The 21,324-nt window shown below is 45.5% G+C and overlaps 1 protein-coding gene across 2 annotated transcripts in view; it reads right to left on the reverse strand.

Moving 5' to 3' along the window:
- The window catches only part of LOC149361879 (atlastin-1-like), a 21,059-nt gene extending 14,727 nt beyond the window's left edge, over positions 1-6,332 (reverse strand). Inside the window, exons 1-3 of one of the 2 annotated variants that reach the window (XM_089572861.1) lie at positions 6,162-6,332; positions 5,881-6,099; positions 1-95 (exon numbers count right to left, since the gene is read on the reverse strand). The exon at positions 1-95 is cut by the window's left edge and continues 70 nt beyond it. In XM_089572861.1, the coding sequence (XP_089428987.1) occupies positions 1-95; positions 5,881-6,099; positions 6,162-6,263 (416 nt within the window). In that variant the 5' untranslated portion in view covers positions 6,264-6,332. The remainder of the gene's footprint in view (positions 96-5,880; positions 6,100-6,161) is intronic. The other variant, XM_089572862.1, reaches the window with a different exon arrangement.
- Between the last annotated feature and the right edge of the window lie 14,992 nt (positions 6,333-21,324).

Consider the following 21,324-nt stretch of genomic DNA (forward strand, 5'->3'; position numbering starts at 1 on the left):
GGTGCCAACAGCCAAGGCACCAACTCTTGCACCTTCTCTTTGAACTCGTGGTTTACAACTTCCAGGCTACCGCAGTACGAGTCGTCTCTCTCCACCTGCGTCACAATTATCGCTACTTACCACTGACAGACTTAAAATGCGAATAAGTATTTTAACTAACGATTAAAGCAAGTATGTACCGAAGTCTTCATAGAAAGCCCGACTTTGTGCAAACTATGAAAAAAATTTGCAGTGCACAGCATCGGTTAAGGGTAACAATCTCCGGTTACTTTCGGTTTCAACTACTTCGGCACACCTGGCGCTGGAGGTGAAGTGATGCTTAAAACTGAATGGTTCCTACCCGCGCGCGTATCGCGATAAGGATGCGGCCGTGACCGAACTTTCTGAAGTACCGAAATACGAAGCTGCTCTTTCTTCCACGGCAGTGGTTCGAATTTCGCTCTGGAGTGAAGTTTTCTTCAGCTGGATATAACATCGCACAAATCTCTTAGCAGAGAGGAAGCTGTCACCTGGAGACAATTAAAAACAGGCTCTTTCCCAAATCTACATGCACTAAACAAAATGCACCCTACGATATACACGAAAAAATGTCCCTGGTGCGACGAAAAACCTACTCTATACCACATCACATGGGCCTGCCAAAACATAGACGTGGTCCCCAAAATACAAAACCCGAGTGCGGAGCAGTGGGAGGCTCTGCTGTCCAGCGACCGCTTTGAAGACCAACAAGGTCTGGTACAGCGAGCTCAACGGGCGGCAGTGGCCACCGGAGCCCTGGACTGAGGGCAACGGACCACTGATTAGAGGCGGACGACTTCGACAGAGAAGGCTCCTGGAGGTAGAACCAAGACGTCTCTGAAGATGCCCCCAAACCGCAGGAAAAACCATTAGTGTAAATAAAGTTTTCCCTTCCTTCCTTCAGCTGGATACCGTTGTCATGACGGCGATAATACGCTACAGTTGGCTTCTCTCGGCCGCTACGGGAGGAAGTGGCGCTGAGATCAGTATATATGGAAGTTTCCCACTCCTGTCATCTTTAGTCGTGGTTTATGGCCGCAAAATGTCGTCTGCTAATATCGCGTACGGCGTGCGAGTCAGCGTGGAAAAGGTTCAAAATATATAATCGAACGTGCCCGCACGTCAAGTCTATTTCGCTGATATAAACGGAATTTGAGATGTCGTTAAAGTACAGAAAACATATTAACGCAGTCATTCTGAGAACTTTCTGTTGGCTAATCAAAATAATTTCTTTGACTGGGGCACCTGGAAGTTGCGGGCATTTTTATCTCTAAAGATTGATTCCATTTAAATCGCGTCTTTCCGGAGTTCTTTTACACTACTGGGGGTGTAAATACAGCCTGAATTTTTTCTTTACTTCTCTTTTGTGGCACCTTATAGGCAGTGGGGTTGGTTGGACTGTCTTTTGTTGCACGCTGGAGAACTTTTGGGGTTACAATTATGTGAAAAAAATTTGGTGCCAGCCAATTTAACTTCTATACATAAAACGCCGATAGGAATAAAGCAGATTTCGGAAAGCTATCGAGTTCTTTCCAAGATGTCATTATAATTATTATCGAAGCAACCACAGCCCAGCTGTTAGGACTTAAAACGAATTATTTTCGTCAGGAAAAAAAAAGCGTTCTAATGACCTCTTTGGTCGTTAATTGTCTGAAATAGATATTTTATGGCAAAAAATTTTGAACCTTCGAATCCAAATGTTCAGTGTACATTTCAAAGATGCACTGATTATTCCCTTGAAAGAGAACACATAGCTCTAAATCAGATTTGCTCGGTTATGAAAAGTTTGTACAGAAATCGTGAGAGGCTTTTATTGTTCTTGTTGAAGAGCTTGCAAGAATTATATTTCAATAAAGCACCAAAAATGCGAAACCTTTTGCTGCCTTATTTGATTACTCATCACAAAAAAATGCGGTGTGTTATTCAATGTAATTCGTGAATGTTTTCAGCACAATTTATTACGGCGAATTATGAAGAAGTAACAAACAAACAGGAAAAGGAGAACCTCACGTTATCGTCGGCTGGTTTCTTCCCCTGCGTTAAACGGGAAAATATGCAGAGAACAATGTTCATATTTACTAGAAAAAGGACTTTTTAGCGGTGGAAGTATTGCATTTTATAGACAAATTGCACTGCGAAAACTAATTTCTACTTAGAGTCCCTACTCTAAATGCAAGCAGCAGGATGGTAATTTAAACCTACATTCCCCGAGAAGCCAACCAAGAATTTTTTGTGCGGAACTTGATGCTGAAATATGCATTCGACTCTATTCAACTTAGGTAAGTTATACCATAGTCCTTCAATGTTTTTTCTGGTCACGAAACTCCGGCCACGAATGGCTGCGCCAGCCCTGTTCACAGCGGCTGTTTTCCGGCTAACAGGCTCATATTCGCTTGGTATTTCTGCTTTCTGCGGATCGGTAATTGGGTTTAAGATGGACGCTACTGTACTTGTTGTCAGCAGAAAGCTTGGCTGCAACATTGAGACACTGAAAACCCTTTTAGATCGAAAGAGGCCTCCAGTAAACCTTGTTAGCGGCGGTTTTCTGGCCAAAAATTAACGCGCGTACTTTCGTACGTTGCTGTTAATAAAAACGCGATTTTTGTACATTGGTCCAGCCTGCGCATTAATTTTCACCGCAACCTGCCTGCAGTGTCGCTCTGGAAAATCTAGCGTAGTGGTCAGTAACATATCTATATGTGTCTGGGTTGAGCCTGTCTCGGCCCAGTCCCCGCTTTCATCTGATTGCATAAGACTGCGTACGGCTAACGTTTACCTTGGGAAAAATACTGCAGTCTCAGTAATGATGAAAACAAGACGTTATGGCGGCATTCTAAGAACCGAAATGCGCGCTACTAGAGCGCTCACATGACAAATGCACCGGCAGTTTGATGGTGCTATCTCAAATGTTTTTTTTTTCAGGTACTTTCGGAGGTGACAAAGCACGCTGCTGCTCACTCTTGCTACATAAGCCATCCATTTACACTTTGTCATGCTGTGACTACGGGGGCCCTGGCGACTGCAGGGAAATTTAGATTTTTTTTGTTCATTGCTCACGTGCTGGCTTTGTGCTACCAAAATAAGAGACCAGCTGTGAGCGGCCACGCAATAAATCAAAAATGAGCAATAAGAATCACGGAGCAACATGAGCAAGAAAATAAAAATGGCGGGGCTTTTTATTTTTATTGGGGTTTAACGTCCCAAGGCGACTCAGGCTATGAGGGACGCCGTAGTGAAGGACTCCGGAAGGGCCCCGGTACAGCACGTGGCCAGCTTAACCGCGCCACCTTACACGGAGGGAAGTAGTAAATGAGTGAGTGTAAGCAGTGAGATGGCAGAAAGAGCTAGAGTCAGTCGACAATCTCGATTAATTTCTACCGCTCATGGAATTTAATCGGCACTGGCATCGCACTATTTCGCTTCCGTCCGAACGCGGTTACCGAGGCCAGTACTGAATCCTGCGTCCTTGGGCTCACCATCCGAGCCCGCCAACTAATGAGGCTGAAGAGATAGCGACAGCCGTTGCCAAAAGGGGCGAGAACGACCTTATGAATGCGGCGAGCTGCGCTGAAAGCACTGTCGGGCACGAAAAAAAAAAGCGTCTGAACAAGGTGGCACGTAATGCGGTCGTAGCAACCGGTCTCACTACGCTGGCAATGCGCCGAAGAGTAGGTGGATCCAGCAATTGCTACAGATCGCGTAAGGGGTAAGCTGCACGACCTTTTGCACATTGGTGCACTTGCGTAATTATGAGCGCTGATAGAGTGGCACAGTTACAATTTACAGCCTTGGGGAAGTTTCCTGCCTTCTGTAAAATGTGCGCTGTTTGCATCTCTTCTTATCCACGTGGCTGGAACTGCCACGTGGGGGGCTTCAGCGAGGGGCACTACGTGAGCTACTGCACCCTAAAAACGACCAAGAAAGCCGAGCGTTCTGTCGCATAGAAAATACGTCCAGTGATTGAGTATGGCCAATTTTAGCCGGACTCGGAGCTCGTAGACTACAGTGCCACCTTATATACATGTAAGGTGACTCACCGTGCGGTTTTCTGAGTCATCAACCATGCCCATATTAAGCATAAGCACTTAAGGCGAGCTCATGCTCCGCGGCCACCTTTGAATACGGCTGACGGTGAGGCACCAATCCAAAAGCTTTCATAATAACAGCTTTTGCTGTAAAATGAGTAATAAATAAAACTTGGAAAGTAAATGTGAGCAGATACTAATACCCCCCGCATTTTCAATATTCATTAACTCAAGTACGGTCAGTTCTCCTGTATATAGTATAGAACTTTAATAAACGCGAGCTGGTAGTCAAGGGTCCAGCTAGCTGCGGCATCGATTAAAAAGTGTACAAGTTATGTTTTAACAAAACAAAATTTCAGATAGGAACAGCCGAGTGACTACCATGTACACAGCATGCCTTGCTGTCTTCGTAAGCACAAAATTATTTTAGTCCTCATTATAAGAAAACATGAACACCGCCTCGAAACTGCAGCCAAGTACAACCAGACACTGACGCTGGAAGAGACACCGAAACTCACAGCAAATGTCAGCCTCAATCCGTATAATGTTTCTGTTCAAATTGTACCCAGTACTCAAAACATTTCTATAAACGTGGTTACTACTAGATTCTAATGAAAGCTGTCACAAAAATGACTGTCTTCGTTTCCTCACGCGTTAGACCTCTACGCTATCGACAGCTTCAATGTTGTGTTTTCTAAGCACAATATTTAGGATAGCACCTAAAATTTGTTGAATCATAAAATGTTTACAGAACGAACTTTAAACCTAAATAAAACGAATAAAGTCGCAAGCTCAACTAGACAATGGAACACTAGAATGGAAGCAAGAATAGAGATGTGACAAATAGAATTTACCAGTCCAGTATTTATGATTTGAAGTACATTTTGGATAGGTAGAAATATGTTTCGGGAGTAGGTGGATTTTGACAAAAAATTGCCAGCAAGGCCATTTCATATGAGTTTTTCATAAGCTGTACAGTGAGACAGTGTAGAGTGTGGATGCTTTCGGCAGCAAACTAATGCCGCTACTGTAGTGCATTTGTGGAATAAATCTAATTTATTCACTTTTACACCCATTTAGCAAGCAGAAAATTGAAGAAAGGCTGGCAGACTTCATCATTCTCGTTTATTTCCTGGTTCTTATTCCTGACAAAACACAAATTTTTATGCCCTCTCTAAAAATTGACCAATGCAGCAGAATAACTACTGTGGCGTCTGTAGATGAAAAAATTGGTGCACGCTGAACATTATATTTCATTCACTCTAGCAAGCCGTTCAAGTCTTGGCAAAAACACGTACAGTTCCACCGTTACCGCAGTGCCTCCGGCTGTGTGTTTCAAATGGCTATACAGTACCTGCTGGACAAGAAGCTGTCCTCGCCGTAATCTTTCAGTAAATTGCTCTGCCCTTCTACTTAATCGGTGCGGACATTACTACAACCCCGGCCTCCCGATAGAACCGGATCAGTCAACAGATAGCAAGGCTAGCTTGTTGCACCTACCTCCCTTTTATGCAGCCGCACACGAAAGTGAGAAGGCCGTCTGTGTCTGTAAAGTGACGATAAGGCCGAAGCAGAGACTGTGATCACGATGCCGTGCTAGAGAGTAAAAAAACGGAAGCTCTACATGTGGCTGCTTCTCAAGTAGGCAGGTGGACCATGTGCACTGCACTGTTCGAAGGAAAGCAGCAGATGAAGGTGGCGGCACTTACATCGGCTAAGAGGGCCGGCGGATACCGAGGCGCAGCTGTTCCTTTTTTTATTTGCTTTTCCAGTCATGATTATTACGCATACCACGAATTACGAACGCAAAATATTTTGTTTTTGTAGCTGGCAGTACCTTTTCTCCTGGCCTTGGCATGAGGAAGCAGTCCATCTTCGAGAAAGTTTTTGACATCTGCTGCCGCAGTTTTCGCAACTCTTCATGCTCCTCTCCCATAAGCTCTAGGCGATCCCTCAGGATCATACGGCCACCACTAGCGCCGTAGGGGGCCTCGTACGGAAATTCCCAATCACGGACCAGAAATACAAGCCTTTGAAATGGCTCGTTTCTTGCGTCCTGTAGAAGATGAGGGTTTTGCATGAATGACAAAAGAAGTTTTTCAATTACTTTCCAAATACCTTTTGAGCCAGCTTTCCGTATTCGGCGAAGAACTGCAGATGCTGGAGCTGATCCTCTTGGATGTTGCGCAGCACGTTGTAGACCTGCACTGAGCTCGTCATGACGCTCAGGGCGAAGATGGTTGCACAGTTCTTTACGGTTGACTTGCAGTCGAATGAACCTTCGGTATCCATCAAGAGTACAGCCACTTCCTCTCTTTGCGGTGTGGTCACCTGTGGTGAACTCTGTGAGAACCTCTGACATATATACTATAACCTAAACTTACCAGAAACGCTTGCCCCCAAAGGAGAATGCCGGTCGTGTGGGTTTTACTTCCAGGCCTCCATTCGAAGCCTCCAAGTGGGACACTTGTGTCATCGAGCCAGTCACTCCGGCATTTGTTCCGTAAGTACCGCAGAAAGAAGCTGAGTAGAAAGGACTTTCCTTGCCGGTAAGCTCCGGCCACCGAAACAACTACCACCGGCTCGTCTTTTACTCTCTCATCCAGCAAGATTGCTTCCAGCTGGCTTTCGGAGATATCGAAGCTGTGGTCGTCATTGATGCGGAGGATCTGTACCGGTTTCGCCCTTTTGACATCAACCTGCATGGTGGTCCTGAAAAATTCGAGAAAAGTTGCAATCAAACAGCCTTATCGTCAAACCGGTGAAGAACGCAGCCCTTCTTTGCGGTATAGATGTGATGGGCTACGAAGTTTGCAAGAATTTATTGAGAGCGGATAATTCTCTACATCTCGAATATTTCTGGCCTGGCGTGAAAGCTCATTTCATACCTAATTAACAAACTTGGCGCGCATGAATTTAAAAACAGAAAGAAAGTTAAACTTTTTGAGGTGTACCTTCTTATAGCAGGCATTCACGAAAAGGAACCGGAATCTTATTGGTTCCCGGGAATGAACCTTCGTTTCTGTAACCCCCTCAATTTTTAACGCGGTAACGTTGAGGAGCTCATGTCGCGAACGAGCCAGTGCCGGCGTTGCTGGCGATTGCCGTTGGCGTTGTAACACGAGAATCTCCAAAGAAAGAAAACTTGTGTAGGTACAGGGAATCGAACCCAGGTCCTTCAGACTGCGGGGCGAGCACGCACAGAACACGCAACGAAGCTTTTGTGTTTTTGCTTTTTTTTCTTTCATACGCTACGAATGATCATTTCGGTTTACTTCATGGAAGTACACCAACACTGACAGGCTTGAAGGCCGATTTAGCCAGGTCGCATCACGCAACCCGTCATACACAATTACAACAGCATCGCCTCTCACTTTGCAGCACATGAAAATTCTGGGAGACACGCATTCATCGTGGAGAGGGAGCCAGACAGGAGACCGATCCTGCGCCGCATATACCCCGCACGCCATAGCCACACCACTTCTTCCTTGACAACACTGTATTAAAGCAGGTGCAACGAATGTGTGTACTTGCTTTTTTAAACTTCACGCATCAACTTGACCTGCCAAAACGTTGCTTCGTGAAAAAGGAACTTTTGTGCCGTGGCCTGTGAATTGTTGCTTGTATCAACATACAGAAACTATTGATCATTGCTTTGTGTTTTGTGGTGATGCCGTGTTTTTTTGGGGCATTCTTCAAAGGATTGCCAAAAAGGACATTTTGTATTGCGCCTTATAATATTAGATTTTTATCTATAATGGAAAATTCCAACGTTCCACGTGATCTTTTTGCTCATAAAGCTGTTTATCCTCTGGAAGAGCCGCTTGACAGGTCGCTACGCAGAGCCGTTATGTATATCGAAGTGTCTGTTCAGAGAGCAATGTGCTATGGCGCACACTACGAAGGCTCGTTGGTTCAAACTGGATAAAAAGCGCACCTAGTGAATGCGCTGTGATCTCTGATATCACGAAGTGTTTTTGTGTACTAATGCGTGCATGAGAAATAATGGGCATGTGAATTTCGAGGACCTTGAAGTTCGACAGCCTGGGGTTTTTTTCAACGTGCACTAACATCGCGCATTACTTCGGCCTTTAGAATTTCGGCTAAATCGAAATTGGACCACAGCGGCCGGGATCGAACCGACGTCTTTCGGGGTAGCAGCAGAGTACCATCACCGCTGAGCCACCTCGGCGGCTGGCTTGAGCTAGGGTTTATGAAGTTCTACGTTCGAAAGCCGACTCAGGCTATGAGGGACACCGCAGTGGAGGGCTTCGGTAATTTCGGCGATCTGAGGTTTTTAACGTGCGTTGACATCGCCCAGGGGTTGTGAGTTTGAATTTGGAGGACCGGCAGACGAAACCTTTGGAGGCAACTGGTCCGAACGCAGAGCCCGGTGAAAACAAGGTGGTTTTGCCCCTACGGGCGCCAGCGTAGGTGTATATACGGGCAGGCAGCGGCGACCGGGCCTGTGTGGGTCATAATTTGTGCGGGTGTCAACTATTTCGATGTTAAGGAAACCGTACCGGCTGAGCACCTGTGATGTACGCGTCTTTATACTCTTTGCCATGTTATGGAAACCGCACTGCCCAGGCACCTGTGATGCACGCGTCTGTGCACTGTTGTGGTCAACGAATGCGACGCCAGCGGTTGTTGTTGTGACTGAGAGAAGGATGAAAAGGAAAGTGCACAGGCCTGCCGACTGGCTCAAGTCGAGCCACCACCGCTGCCACGTGCAGATAGAGAAGAGTTCAAAGATAAGTGGAAAGAAAGAAAAGAAAAGAAAAGAAAAGAAAAGAAAAGAAAAGAAAAGACGAGCGTCTCAACAACGGCTTCTGCCGCAGAGGACGCTGGCTGAAAAAACAGATAAGCGGCCAAAGCCGAGCCCGCTCCACTGCCTCTCCTTGCCAACGGAGACGCAGAGGTTCATTACAGTCTCTGTCTCTGTGTTTTCTCTTTCACTACAATCTTGTCGCTTGCATCACGGCGTGGTTGGGGTGTCCACCAATATGTCAGAAAGTTGCTGCGCAATTCCTTTCCTCCAAAGTCACAAACAATGGAGACGCAAAACGGCCAATTCAGGGAGCAGTGTCACTGCAGCCCGTTCGTGATCTGTTCGGGTGGAAATTGAGAATGGGTTTTTCAGGAAAAGGAAATGGCTCAGTAATTGTCTCACATCTGCCGGGCCAACACCGTGCATGGTGAAGCGGGGTTTCTGTGCGTTCCACATGATGGCGCTACGACTGCACGCCAACCACGTAGGAAACTTACTGGGAACGCATGGTACTCGCTTAATTCCGACATCTGAAATTTACATACTCAGAATTACTCACGTACGCCTCAGTGCAGATTTTGAAGATACGTTTCTAAGAAACCCGTGCATTCACTAGACGAGCCTTTATTCCAGCTCAAGCGCTGGGCCGACGTGGCAGAGTGATTCCACTTCCGGTTTCCGTTAGGTGCGCACGTACGCTGACGGGCTCTTTAGGAGCGGCTTCAGCGGCCATGTCTGGCCGCGCTAACAGGGCTACTGAAAAGGAGAGTAGCTATCAGGTTGTTCTACGAGGCTTGCCTACAGGTCGTTTCGTTTAAACAGTTTTTTTTTTGCAAACGGATATCACGGTACGCCTGCACCGTGTAGATTTCCGCGACGCATTTGCGGAACATCCGCTGCTCCCGGACGCTATCGCCCTGGGGGCGTATCGCATGAGTCCCGTCTGGGCTGTCACCTTAAAGGTTTGGTTCGGTTTGTGGGGTTTAACGACCCAAATCGACTCAGGCTATGAAGGACACCGTAGCGGAGGGCTCCGGAAATTTCGAGCACCTAGGGTTCTTTAACTTGCACTGACATTGCACAGTACACGGACCTCTAGAATTTCGCCTCCATCGAAATACGACCTCCGCGGCGGGGATCGAACCCGCCCCTTTCGGGTCAGCTGCCGAGAACCATAACTTGTCTTTTGTGTTCGCGCAATTCTTTCTAAATTTAAAGCCATGGAAGCCATCATAAATACTTCCCAATTGATGGGAATAGATCCATGTTCGCATCAGCAACATGTGTGGTCTGCTCACGAAAACTAAGACAGTTTTTGAGAGCACACACGTAAATAAGTGAGTTGAAAAAACAACCTTCAAACTATTCTTCCCAGGCGGTTCTGCTTTGGTTTATGGCTCCTTAGCATCCCGAGACGACTCCTGTTAAGAGGAACACCGTATTGAAGTTCTCCGGAAACATCAACTATTAAGGGATCTTTAACGTGCGCAGATATCGCAAAGTATACTTGCCTCTAGCATCTACCTTCATCGAAATGAAACCGCTGCGGCCGAGATCGAAACCGCGTCATTCGCGTCAGCAGCTGAGCTCAGGAACTACTGAGCCATCTAGGCGACCTGATCTGTTCTGACCTGTTTTTTAGAAGAAGATTCACCTCTCACGTGCGAACCTTTAAGGTCGTATTACGGAACAGATATCACCTTGAAGCGACCCCATTTAAACAAAAAGAACGGAAAATAGTGATGTAACAGGGATTCGAACCTGGGCCTCCGGCGTGCGACACAGGGACACTTCCACTCCACCAGTACTTTCCTTTCTTCCTTATTCGATGGAAGTACACCAAACCTGACAGGCTTCAAATCCTACTTACCAGGTCGCATCACGCAACCCTTCGTACACAATCACACCAACATCAAGCTCTCACGCCGCCACGACTGTTTGTCTCTTGAAAGTGAATGAAGGGGCGTCTAGTGAATACCTAGATCTTTAAGAAACGTACCTGCGAGGTATGTATTGATGCATGCATGAATAATTTAATAATGAGCATGTAATTTACAGATACCTCGGTTAAGCGAGCAGCGAAGTACGTCTCCGGTTAATTTCCTTCGAGGGTGGAGTGGAGTCGAAGCGCCATAATACCGAACCCAATAAAACGCTAACCCGCAACGCACGGTGATAGTCGCGCAGATGGCGCGCGTCTAGTGAATGCACAGATGTCTTAGAAACGTATTTTTGAGTTATGTACTGAGGCGTTCATGAATAATTTAATGATAAGCGGGTAAAAACAGATGTTCCTAATAAGCGAGCAGCAAAGTTATCCGGAACGCGCTCAACTTTGCAGACGCCTACCCGCGGCTAGTTGCCCGATGTATCACAACTTTTGCTCTCTAAATAGGTTCAAGACTAGTTAAACCGCAGCTAATCTTTTAAAACAAAATTTCCAGTAGCGTCACTGCCCATGGCGTCAGTAGTCAGGCTGTTCCTCTGCGTCGTTTCTTTTCCGGAAGCTCACAGGGCAGCTGAGAGCAACAGAAGGCTGCCTTCCTGTGTCTCCTTAACCTCCAGCGGACGTCTGTAGCCACAAATTTGTAGAAACCATGGCACGAATAGTCACTTTTGTTCCCGGCGTCTCTAGCTGGTGAATGAGTACGACACACGTTCACCGAGAGCACAATGCCCCCTACTATAAATAATAAGTAGCTCAGGCGCAGCAAGCAAAATAAAGAGAATGTGGAGGCGGCCCCAACGGAACTCGAAATGGCTTCACGTGTCGCGTTTTATCGAAATATCTCATAGACGTGGAAGCCACAGGACTTTTTCGAAACTTTGTTACGTCTGCAGTCAGACGTTTCTTCAGCAGCGCTTCTGAAATATTTAACTCAGGACCATGTTAAGAAGCCGAGCCTATATGTTCAGGAGATTGGCAGAGAGCTGCCACCATGGATTAAACATGATATAGGTTACGACACGTGTTTTCAAGCATCACGTTTTATTCCAACCAATGAAAGAAACGTGCAAGTACGGCCCATAGTCCATTAGAAGACTGTGCACTACTCCAGTATTTTCACTTGACTTTCTGAATAGCAGGCGTACGGTGCAAAGACGACGCTGTGTGCTCAAACTCTGACAGCACGTTTTGTTTGTCGCATGCAGTCCGAAATCACGTTGATCACGGTCCACATCGAGTTCAACTTGCTGGCCCCTCGTAAGGCTGGACTAAAGTTACGCAAACCATGAAATTTGTTTCTTGTTGCGAACGCCTCTTCGTTCCGCTTCAGCTGGCCAGGCCTCGAGGAGTCAATGCTGCCGTCGCGTTATCTTCACTTTGTTCCATGCTGCCTTCGCCACATCCGCTCGCGGCTCGCGCGAGCATTCTATTCGTGTCCTGAACACCTCAGCTTGCTGCTTGATGGCAATCTGCTCGATTACGATACAGTCTGTAGTCTGTCAACGTGAATTTAACAGTTTTAAGCAAAAATAAATCTTTTCGCAAGTTTAAGTAAGTGCTTAGCGTTGCATAAAGTATGATACAATTTGTTTATTGTTTTTATGCTATTTAAGTAAGCTAAGGCAACTAAGCTATTTAAATACTTATACAGAGAGACCGTTGACTCAGAGTGGCGGAATACTTTAAAACTAACCATTAAGTAGACAGGACAATAGAACAAAGAAATACGGAGCATTAAGCGACCGGCAAAAAACACAGATGGTAAAAACTGAAATAATTGAGTGGAAAGAAGGGAACTGTAGAACTATAAATTGGAAAAAGCAGGTCAGGAAGCAATTGTTCTGTGATAACTCAAGAGGCAGTACTCTACTATTTGAAAGTAGATCAAGATATCTTAGAACTCAAAGCTACAAAAAATTAATTAAGAGACATGTACATTGCGCGGTAAACCAGTAGAAACAATTGAACATCTTATGCTCGAATGGGGCGGTATCCTCCGGATGTCAGTGCTGCCACAGTCACTCTCCCCTCATCAGAGTGCCTCTTCGGGCGAGTTGCTATGTCATGACAAAACTTTTAGCGGTTGCATATCGCGCAACATATCGCACGTGCAGCCTTGTTCATGTTCGTCCTCGTTTGCAAACTCTAAAAGCTTCGTTATAACTCTCCCTGAGCCCCTAGAGTTTAGAGCTAACGACGATCATATGAATGAATCAGCGGTGGAAATTTTCAAGGACACAATTTGAAGTTCTGTGGCTCAAAACCAGGTAGGTAACTGAAGCTTGGATGTGCTGGAGAAAAATGTATTTAAAGCAAATGGCGAACTCATGGACCGTTTTATTAAACCGTTAATGAAATTTATATAAAAAGCCGAGCATAGTGGAAACTACCACCACTCCGTTTCAGATGACGCTCCTATCTTACATCCACCAACGTGGGCTTACATGTACCTTTTTTGCGTGGTAACGAGTTCTTCACTCACGCGTGCATGACGGACGACCACTGATTCGCTCGCCCATGAAAGGGGAGGAGATCATTTCACCTTATAGGTGAAATACGTTAGGTCACATCGCAGAAAACGTAGAGGCGCTCCGACACACTTGTGACGTCGCGTTTTTAATACTGCGCTCGCTATCGGGGCGAGGAGTTTCCAGGTCCGGGTTTCGATCGCATATTCTCGAATACCCAGCGTTTTCAGGGCACTCATACATTGCAAAGATACTAAAGTGCTCTTATATTACCAAAATAAAAAACTACCAACAGTCATACCACTATCGTTTAATTACTTCCGCAGAAAAAAACATTAAGTTGGCTGCAATTAGCACGCACAATAAGCATTTCCAACGCCGCGTAAAGAAACCCGTAGGTGGGAGGTCATTACTTTAAAAGAAAAAGAGCAGATTACGGCTGTGTACACAAAGTTCAAAAATTAAATTAGGATTTCATCGCTATATGGCAAATCAAGAGGCAGCGCCATGCTGTTCAAAGCTATATCTTGGGGTTTTAGAACGCTAAGTGGCAGAAAGTTTAACCGGGATGTTGAGGCAGATGTTGTGTGTTATGTATCAGTATCTGTTATGGAACTGCATGTTTTCGTATAGAAATGGGACAGTATACATCTAATTGTCAATACAAGCAAAATCACTCTCCTCGAGGCCCTATAAAGCATAGATATCAAAGGGAATGACAGTTCTCATGGGGCAGGCTTTCGTAAAGACCCATTGGAACATTCTTGCCTTGAAAGCAAACGACGGACGAAATGAGACAAGAGTACATTCCATAACTCGGATTGCGTAACAATCCACACAAATTGTTTGCCACTTAGAAGAAAAAGTTTTTAGACATTATTTCTGAACTCGCCAGATTTAATCAACCAATACAAACGAAAAAATTTGCTGGCGGTTTAGCATTGCTAGGCTTGAAATACTGGGCGCAAGCATGGTGGCCACACTAATTTCGCTGCTAGGCCACCCTAATTTCGATGTCATTCTGGGTGTCGTAGGTCGATTCCAAACGTGGGTAAACTCAAAGTTCAACTATACGACGATGGCCCACCGAACTATAAGGGGTGGGTAAAGCCCCTTTTGGGATGTCGCAGTTTTTTCAGAACGTTGGTCAACTCAATATTCGCTATTTTAGGAGTGGGCTACCGAAGTTTAGGGCGTGGTGCAATGCCATTTTGGACACCCGAAGGTCGGTTCCTAATGTGGGTCAACCAATTTTCCAATTTAAGTGGTGCGCCACTAAAATTTCAGGGCTGGGCCGAACTCAATTTCGGAGGCGGGCCAATTCTATTTTCAGACCAGGTGAAGGCTGTCTTCCAACCGACCACACCGGCAGTCAAATACGGCCAAGATCTATTCAAGGGTAGTTTTGGGTGGTCCGAGCCACATTTGGGTATGGGCCACGACAAGGACGGAAGGAGAGCAGCACAGAAAAGGTAAAATAAAAGAACACAAAAAGCGGAGCAGCTAAAATGTGGCCATTAAAAGCGTACAATTGTGCATCGGTGACTAATGATGTTACGTATGTCATGATGAAGTGCATAGCCCAAAAAATAGGTTAACAAAGTTCACTGCCTGAAGAATGAGTGAGGGCAACATGCAATGTGAAATTAGAGCTTTCGAGATGCCCAATGTCATTTAAATATGAAAACAAGAAGTTTATCGCATGTCTTTGTTGTCTAAGGCATGCTAAGGGACCTGAAGCATTGTTCAATGTTAGAGGCACTGGGGAGAGCTCCTCCATTCAATGTTTATAGTGCGCACGCTCGTCAGCATACGCAGGACACTCAAGCAGGATGTCCTCCACAGTTTCGATAGAGCCGCAGTTGTCACAGAACGGACTGTTCGTTTGTCCGAAACGGTATCGCAAGCCGTTTGTAAATGCGGCGTTCAGGCGAATTCGATGATAGCCTTTCCACATGGCTAGGAATTCTGGCTGGGAGTCTTGATCCGAAAGTTGGCTCGATGGAGTAAAGAAACTGGTAGTGATTTGTCGACAAGCTCCGGAACCGCCACATTTGTTCGGAAGCAAATTTGTTTAACCATTTCAGATGCATTCGATTTTGTGAAGAAAGTCCGAATGTATCGACGATGTTGGTGGCCTTACGGGCCGCTTCATCTGCTTTGTCTTTGGCCAGTATGCCACAGTGTGCTGGTATCAATTAAAATATTATGCAGTGGCCTGTCGCATTAGCCAAATAATGCGCATAGCCGAAGTCAAGGGAAACAGGTTCATGGTTGGTTTCTTCAGAAGATTGTACAGTAACTGTAGAGATGCTTTGGAGTCTGTAAAAATAACCCAACAGCGGGAAGTTTGGTGCAGGATGTAGGAAACAGCTTCTTTAATACCGTGAAGCTCAGCTGTCGTAGAGGATGTCTTCTGCTGCCGCTGGTAAGAAAGGACATTGCTTCTTGAAGGCACATAAAGGCCACAAGAAGAGGTTGCTTGCATAGTTGAACCTTCGCTGAATATGTGGGTACGCTGCCTATATTCCTCGGTTAAGTACGCAATAGTAGCTTGCAAAAGCGCAGCCTGTGGCATGCGTCTCTTGGTGTTCACGCCTGGAGCAAACTGCTTCACTTTTAGAGGCGAAAGTGTCCAGGGGGAAAGGACAGTGGTAGTAGTTTTTCTGCTTATTAATAGTGGTGAGGGGCAGGAGCTGCCCAGCGTGGTCAAAGCTAGAGTTGGAGTTGGTGAGGTGGACGCGGTGTAGGAAGTGCTTCTACTCTTGGAGAACATGGCGGAGATGTGTGCGCATAGTTTCCTGGGTGGCAATCACATCTAGCTCGAGAAAGCCTGCTTTCACGACTGTTCCTTATGCAGAGGAACCCTTTGGGAGGGCAAGGCATAACCGCAGGCAGTTATTCCTCACCGCATCGGGAATCTTGTTGTTTGCTGGAGATAATCTTTGAAGCACTGGTAGGAAGCACTGAAGGTTTCTTAAACGAAGGATTTTTTAAGCGGAACGATAGATCGGCAGCTGCTGCCCCACCGTGTTCCCGGTATGAACCTGAAAACTTTCGGTGCTTCAGGGATCCTCTCGAGCAGTTTTTTTTATCTAAGGTGACCACGACAGATTACTGTCTATCACAACACCTAGGAATCGCTGAGTTCGTACATAAGGTAGCGACCGTCGAGCTAGGAAGATCGGATATAGAGTCATTGTTTTTCTAGTGAAAGCCATGGCAATATCGAACTGGTTATTGTTCAAACACAAACTGCTTACACTAATAGATCATCATGTGCCTAAAAAAAGTTTTTTTCGCATTCTGCTTCACCGTGATTTACTGGAACCCTACGCCGCCTGCGTAACAAAAAGAAGCGTATTTTTCGTCGCGCCAAAGCAACTCACCTTCCTGAGCGCTGGGCTGCATATCATCATATTCACGCAGAATACGCTATCGCAATAAAAAATACAAAAAGGAATTTTTTTTGACAACACCCTCCCATGACTTCTACAATCTAATCCACGCAAATTCTGGAATATTGTTGGAGGCAAAGAAAGCAGAGTAATCCAACTAGCCAGTTCTGACAATGTCCCGATCCAACCGAACCAGTGCTGTTCCATTTTAAATGATGTATTTTGTTCCGTTTTCCTCAAAAGTGCTCCTACTACTGTTCCGTCTCTACCTAATTCATTTTACTTGCCAGTGAATTCCATTACTAGAGACTGGGCCGGCATAGCAAAGTTGATTGATAACATGAAAATATCTTCTTCATCGGGTGAAGATTCAATCAATTGTAAAATGCTCAAAATTACTCAACCGTATTCGTCTATTATGCTTTCGATGCTTTTTTCACTGTCTCCAGGTTCCTCAGTACTCCCAAGCGATTAGAGGGTTGGCAAGGTTGTTCCGGTCCCTAAATCAGGGAACACCCATTCCCCCAATAACTACCGTCCTATATCACTCACTAGTATTCCATGTAAACTTTTGGAGCACGTTACATATTCGCATCTCATCACTTTCCTTGAGTCTAATTACTTCTTTGCGGCTGAACAACACGGTTTTAGAAAGACGTTCTCATGCGAAACACAACTTATATGTTTTACTAATGACCTATTTACCCATGTTGACATGAGCTCCGATGTAGACTGCGTGTTTTTGGACTTTGCGAAAGCTTTCGATGCTGTTTCACACGACCTCCTAATTTTTAAACTTAGCATGCTTAACATTGATCCAAATGTACTAAACTGGATTAAAAGCCTTCTGTCAAATCGAACTCAGTACGTTTCTGCTAACGACTGTTCATCTTCTCACATTTCTGTAACAACGGGCGCTCCCCAGAGATCGGTACTGGGACCTCTTCTCTTCCTTATCTATATTAAGAACCTTCCTAAATGCGTTTCTCATTCATCTATCAGGCTTTTCGCAGGTGATTGCGTCATTTATCGCACAATAACTGACCACAGTGACTTTATTAAGCTTCAAAAAGACCTTACAAGTATATCTAACTGGTGCGATAAATGGTTCATGCAACTAAATGCTAGCAAATGCAAAACAATCCATGTATCGCGTCGCACTAGCATCACTGACAACACGCGCACTTACTTTCTTCGCGGCACTTCCCTTGAATCCGTCAAGTCGTAAAGATACTTAGGTGTTCATATTTCACGTAACCTGTCATGACATATGCACGTCGAGCATGTCACTAATAACGTTGACCGGGTTCTTGGATACTTAGTCGAAATTTCCCTGCTGCGCCTCTGCCAATAAAATTAACACTTTACAAAACATTAGTGCGGCCAAAGCTAGAATACGCTTGTGCAGTATGGGCTCCCAGTCAAATGGTATTAATTAACACACTTGAATCCATTCAAAATCGCGCAGCACGTTTCATCTTATCTAGCTATTCCCGTCACGCCAGCATTACTTCCATGAAAAACACTCTTACCCTGCCAGACCTTTCTTCACGCCTTAAGTTTTTCGGCTCTGTCTTTTCCATAGGATGTATCATCGCAACCCTGTATTAAAGGATCATCTTTTTGCTCGCCCATCATACATATCATCCCGTTCTGACCACATGTTTAAAGTTGCTGTTCCATTTTCCAGAACAAAAATGTGTCATAATTCATTTATTTCCAAAACGTGCGCAGACTGGAACGACCTTCCTCCCTCCGTCGCTGCCATTTCTGACATCTGCAATTTCAAGACAACTGTATTTTCTGCCGTTTTGTAAACAATATTGTATAATATGCACTGTTCATTTTATGTACCTTACCACTTCTTTCTGTAATGCCTTCGGGCCTGGAAAGTATCCGAAATAAATAAATACTCTTTCGGGGAGAGATGAAGGCCTCGGGGAGCTAGATATATCTAGATATGCAATAACGCTCTCTGCAGAAGTTGCTGGGTAGTAGAGCGTGAACGTGACGCGCTCCAGATACAGATATCATCTGCATAAATCGTCATGTGTATTCCTCGCGGAAGGTTTCTTGTTCTGCGTGTAAGGGTAATATTGAAAATGAGAGGGATGGGCACCAATCCATGAGGTACGCCCCTCTCCAGTGCTTGAAAGTTTGTTGGACAATTCGGAGTGCTCATAAAAATTTGGCGTTCTTTTAAATAGTGTGCAATCCACTTGTACAGCTTTTCTCCGAGGCCTAGACTAGCCAAGGCAGCGAGAATTGCATAGTGAAACACATAGTCAAAAGCGGAACTGATATGAAAGCAAACGGCTGTTGGGATGCACTCAGCGCGTCAGTAGTGATAAGACGAGGGCTATAACATTATCAGTAGCAGACCTATTTTGGCGGAACCCGTTCATTTCCTTTCAGGAAATTGGATAAAGTTTCGGGTGGTCCATGCCATGTTTGGGCGTGGACCATGTCAAAGCATGCAATAATCACATCCCTAAATTCTGGGCCAATGGCAGATCTCTTTGCAGCTGTTTTTACAGTCTCTTAAAACTGAGTCACGTGACCCGCCAGGAGGCTTCACTAATCCCACGGCTATTGCCGAGAGTGCAGCTAGAAGTGTGCTCGCACTTAAAACACACATATTGGATCCTGCCTCCCCCCATTTTAAAGGGGACGCTCCTAACATTCATCACCATCGGCAGTCATTGAAGATCAGAATTGCCGCCGCTGTCGAAAGAATTTAGAGTTGGCACAAAAAGCCCTTGCGTAATTTTCGGTGTCATAAAGCAGTTGGTCGTGGCTACAATGTTACTATATAATGCAGGTCGCTTCTGACATCACGTGCAAAGCGATAAGGCCCCATCTGGTTGCTTCTAGCAAAGATAAAAAGCACTACAAAATATCGCGGCAGTGCTTTTCTGCTTGTCTTGGTGGTGCCGCATAAGAACAAGTGTCGTTCGCCATCCGGGAAATGGCAGCTAATAGCCAGTCGACATTAGTCCTTCCTCGGTGTAATTCTTTTGGCATGTTTTTTAGACGGAATGCTCTACTGCTCCGCGCAGACCCTCAATGTCATGTCGCTCCGAAGAATGTTCCTCAAGCGGCGCAACGGGGTGTGGCTGTGACGTCTTTTCATTTAACTCGCCGCGCCTCGGCGCAGCTGCTGTGCGTGGAGCCGGCGGGCGGCGTGCGCTTGCCTTCGCAACTGCGTTGAGAAACACGGGTGAACGCGCTCTCCTCGGAGTTGCGCTGAACCACGTGAGTCGCTGTTCATCTGATAGGATAATAAAAAGCCCGAAGCATTGCTTAAACTTCGCAATTAGCCATGGAGGAGTCGCTCGCCGGAACCACTGCTTCGGCTGTGTATCGTAGACGGCTGATTGAATCTGTGTTATTCATATCATCAAGAACATCGACAGGGCGCGTTGTGAAAGGACAAAGTGAAGAAACGGGAAAAAATGGAAGCAGACACCGAAGAATGACGAAAGGTTCGCCTGGAGAAGCAGCGGCGTGAACAACGACAGAGGAAGCTCGTACCGGACGCTGCCATTGCCTCTGCATCGAGCATCCGCTCCGTTAACTAGGTTCAGCCGGGTTGAGCCGCAGACAATTTTTTCCTTAGTGAATATGTAACGCCGTGTCATCGTCACCCACCCCATCGCAAGACTGCTGGTGTTCACTGCGGGTTAAGGCATCCACAAACGCAACCCTAATGCAATATCGTGTGTACCAATCCTTGCCACCTTACTACAGGAAAATCTGTATTTTGAGATACACTCGTTACTCTGGTACGGCTCGAGATGGCGGTTTAATTTCGGCGGAAATGCATCTGTTATTGTAAATATATATATATATATACGTTATCTACTCAATACATGCCCTACCCGGCTTCATTTTCTCCATGGGATTTTATTTTCTGCATGGCATTTCTTCTGGTGAGCTCTACACTCAAGTTTGTTATGAAATTAGTCGGACAATCTCAGTCTGTATGCGTTACTACTGCCAGTTCATTTTGGAATGTAACTGTACAATGTTCGAATGTTTTTGTTGAAGAGTTTTTTCAGGAATTAAGAGAAAAATTAGAAGTGCCATCTGCACCGTATTCTAGACGTTTGTGTGCAGCATGTGTGTAGCATGTGCATATCCGGGTCAGACAGCGCCATTTTCGAAGTACAAACTGGCGCAGTTTATTTTTATTCACCACGACATAATCACTTTCTGATGTGCGCCAGCCCTGCAGAAACGAGGAGCGTTTTTTTCAGCTATTTCTTGGAGCACAACTCGGCACAATTTAGAAACCTTAATTATAGAAAGGGCCCCATTTTTGAAACCAGACGCCGACAAAGACGATGAATCACTGAAACGTTTGCAATCAGTTTGAACAAGCATGCAGAGATGCGAATAAAAACATTGCATCGTGTATTATGATGGCGGTGAGCTGTTTCACAACGCAGATATTTGCAGTTTTCAGGGTACCTTACCAGAAAATCTTGACCGGTGGATAACGTAATATGTCAACTATTCTGCAGCGATGAGCATAGGATTCCTTCGAGCTCAAAGCATGGAAGAGATAAGCCAGATATAACAGAACGCCTTACCTTTTTCGACGAAGAGAACTGCAATGAAGGCGTCGAACCTTCAAAGACATGGGAGAAGCAAGGAGCTGATCCTTGCTTTTTAACTGCCCACTAAAGGGAAA

Source organism: Amblyomma mixtum, chromosome 2, assembly GCF_055824585.1.
Source record: "Amblyomma mixtum isolate Tamu chromosome 2, ASM5582458v1, whole genome shotgun sequence".
In the NCBI taxonomy this organism is placed as follows: Eukaryota; Metazoa; Arthropoda; class Arachnida; order Ixodida; family Ixodidae; genus Amblyomma; species Amblyomma mixtum.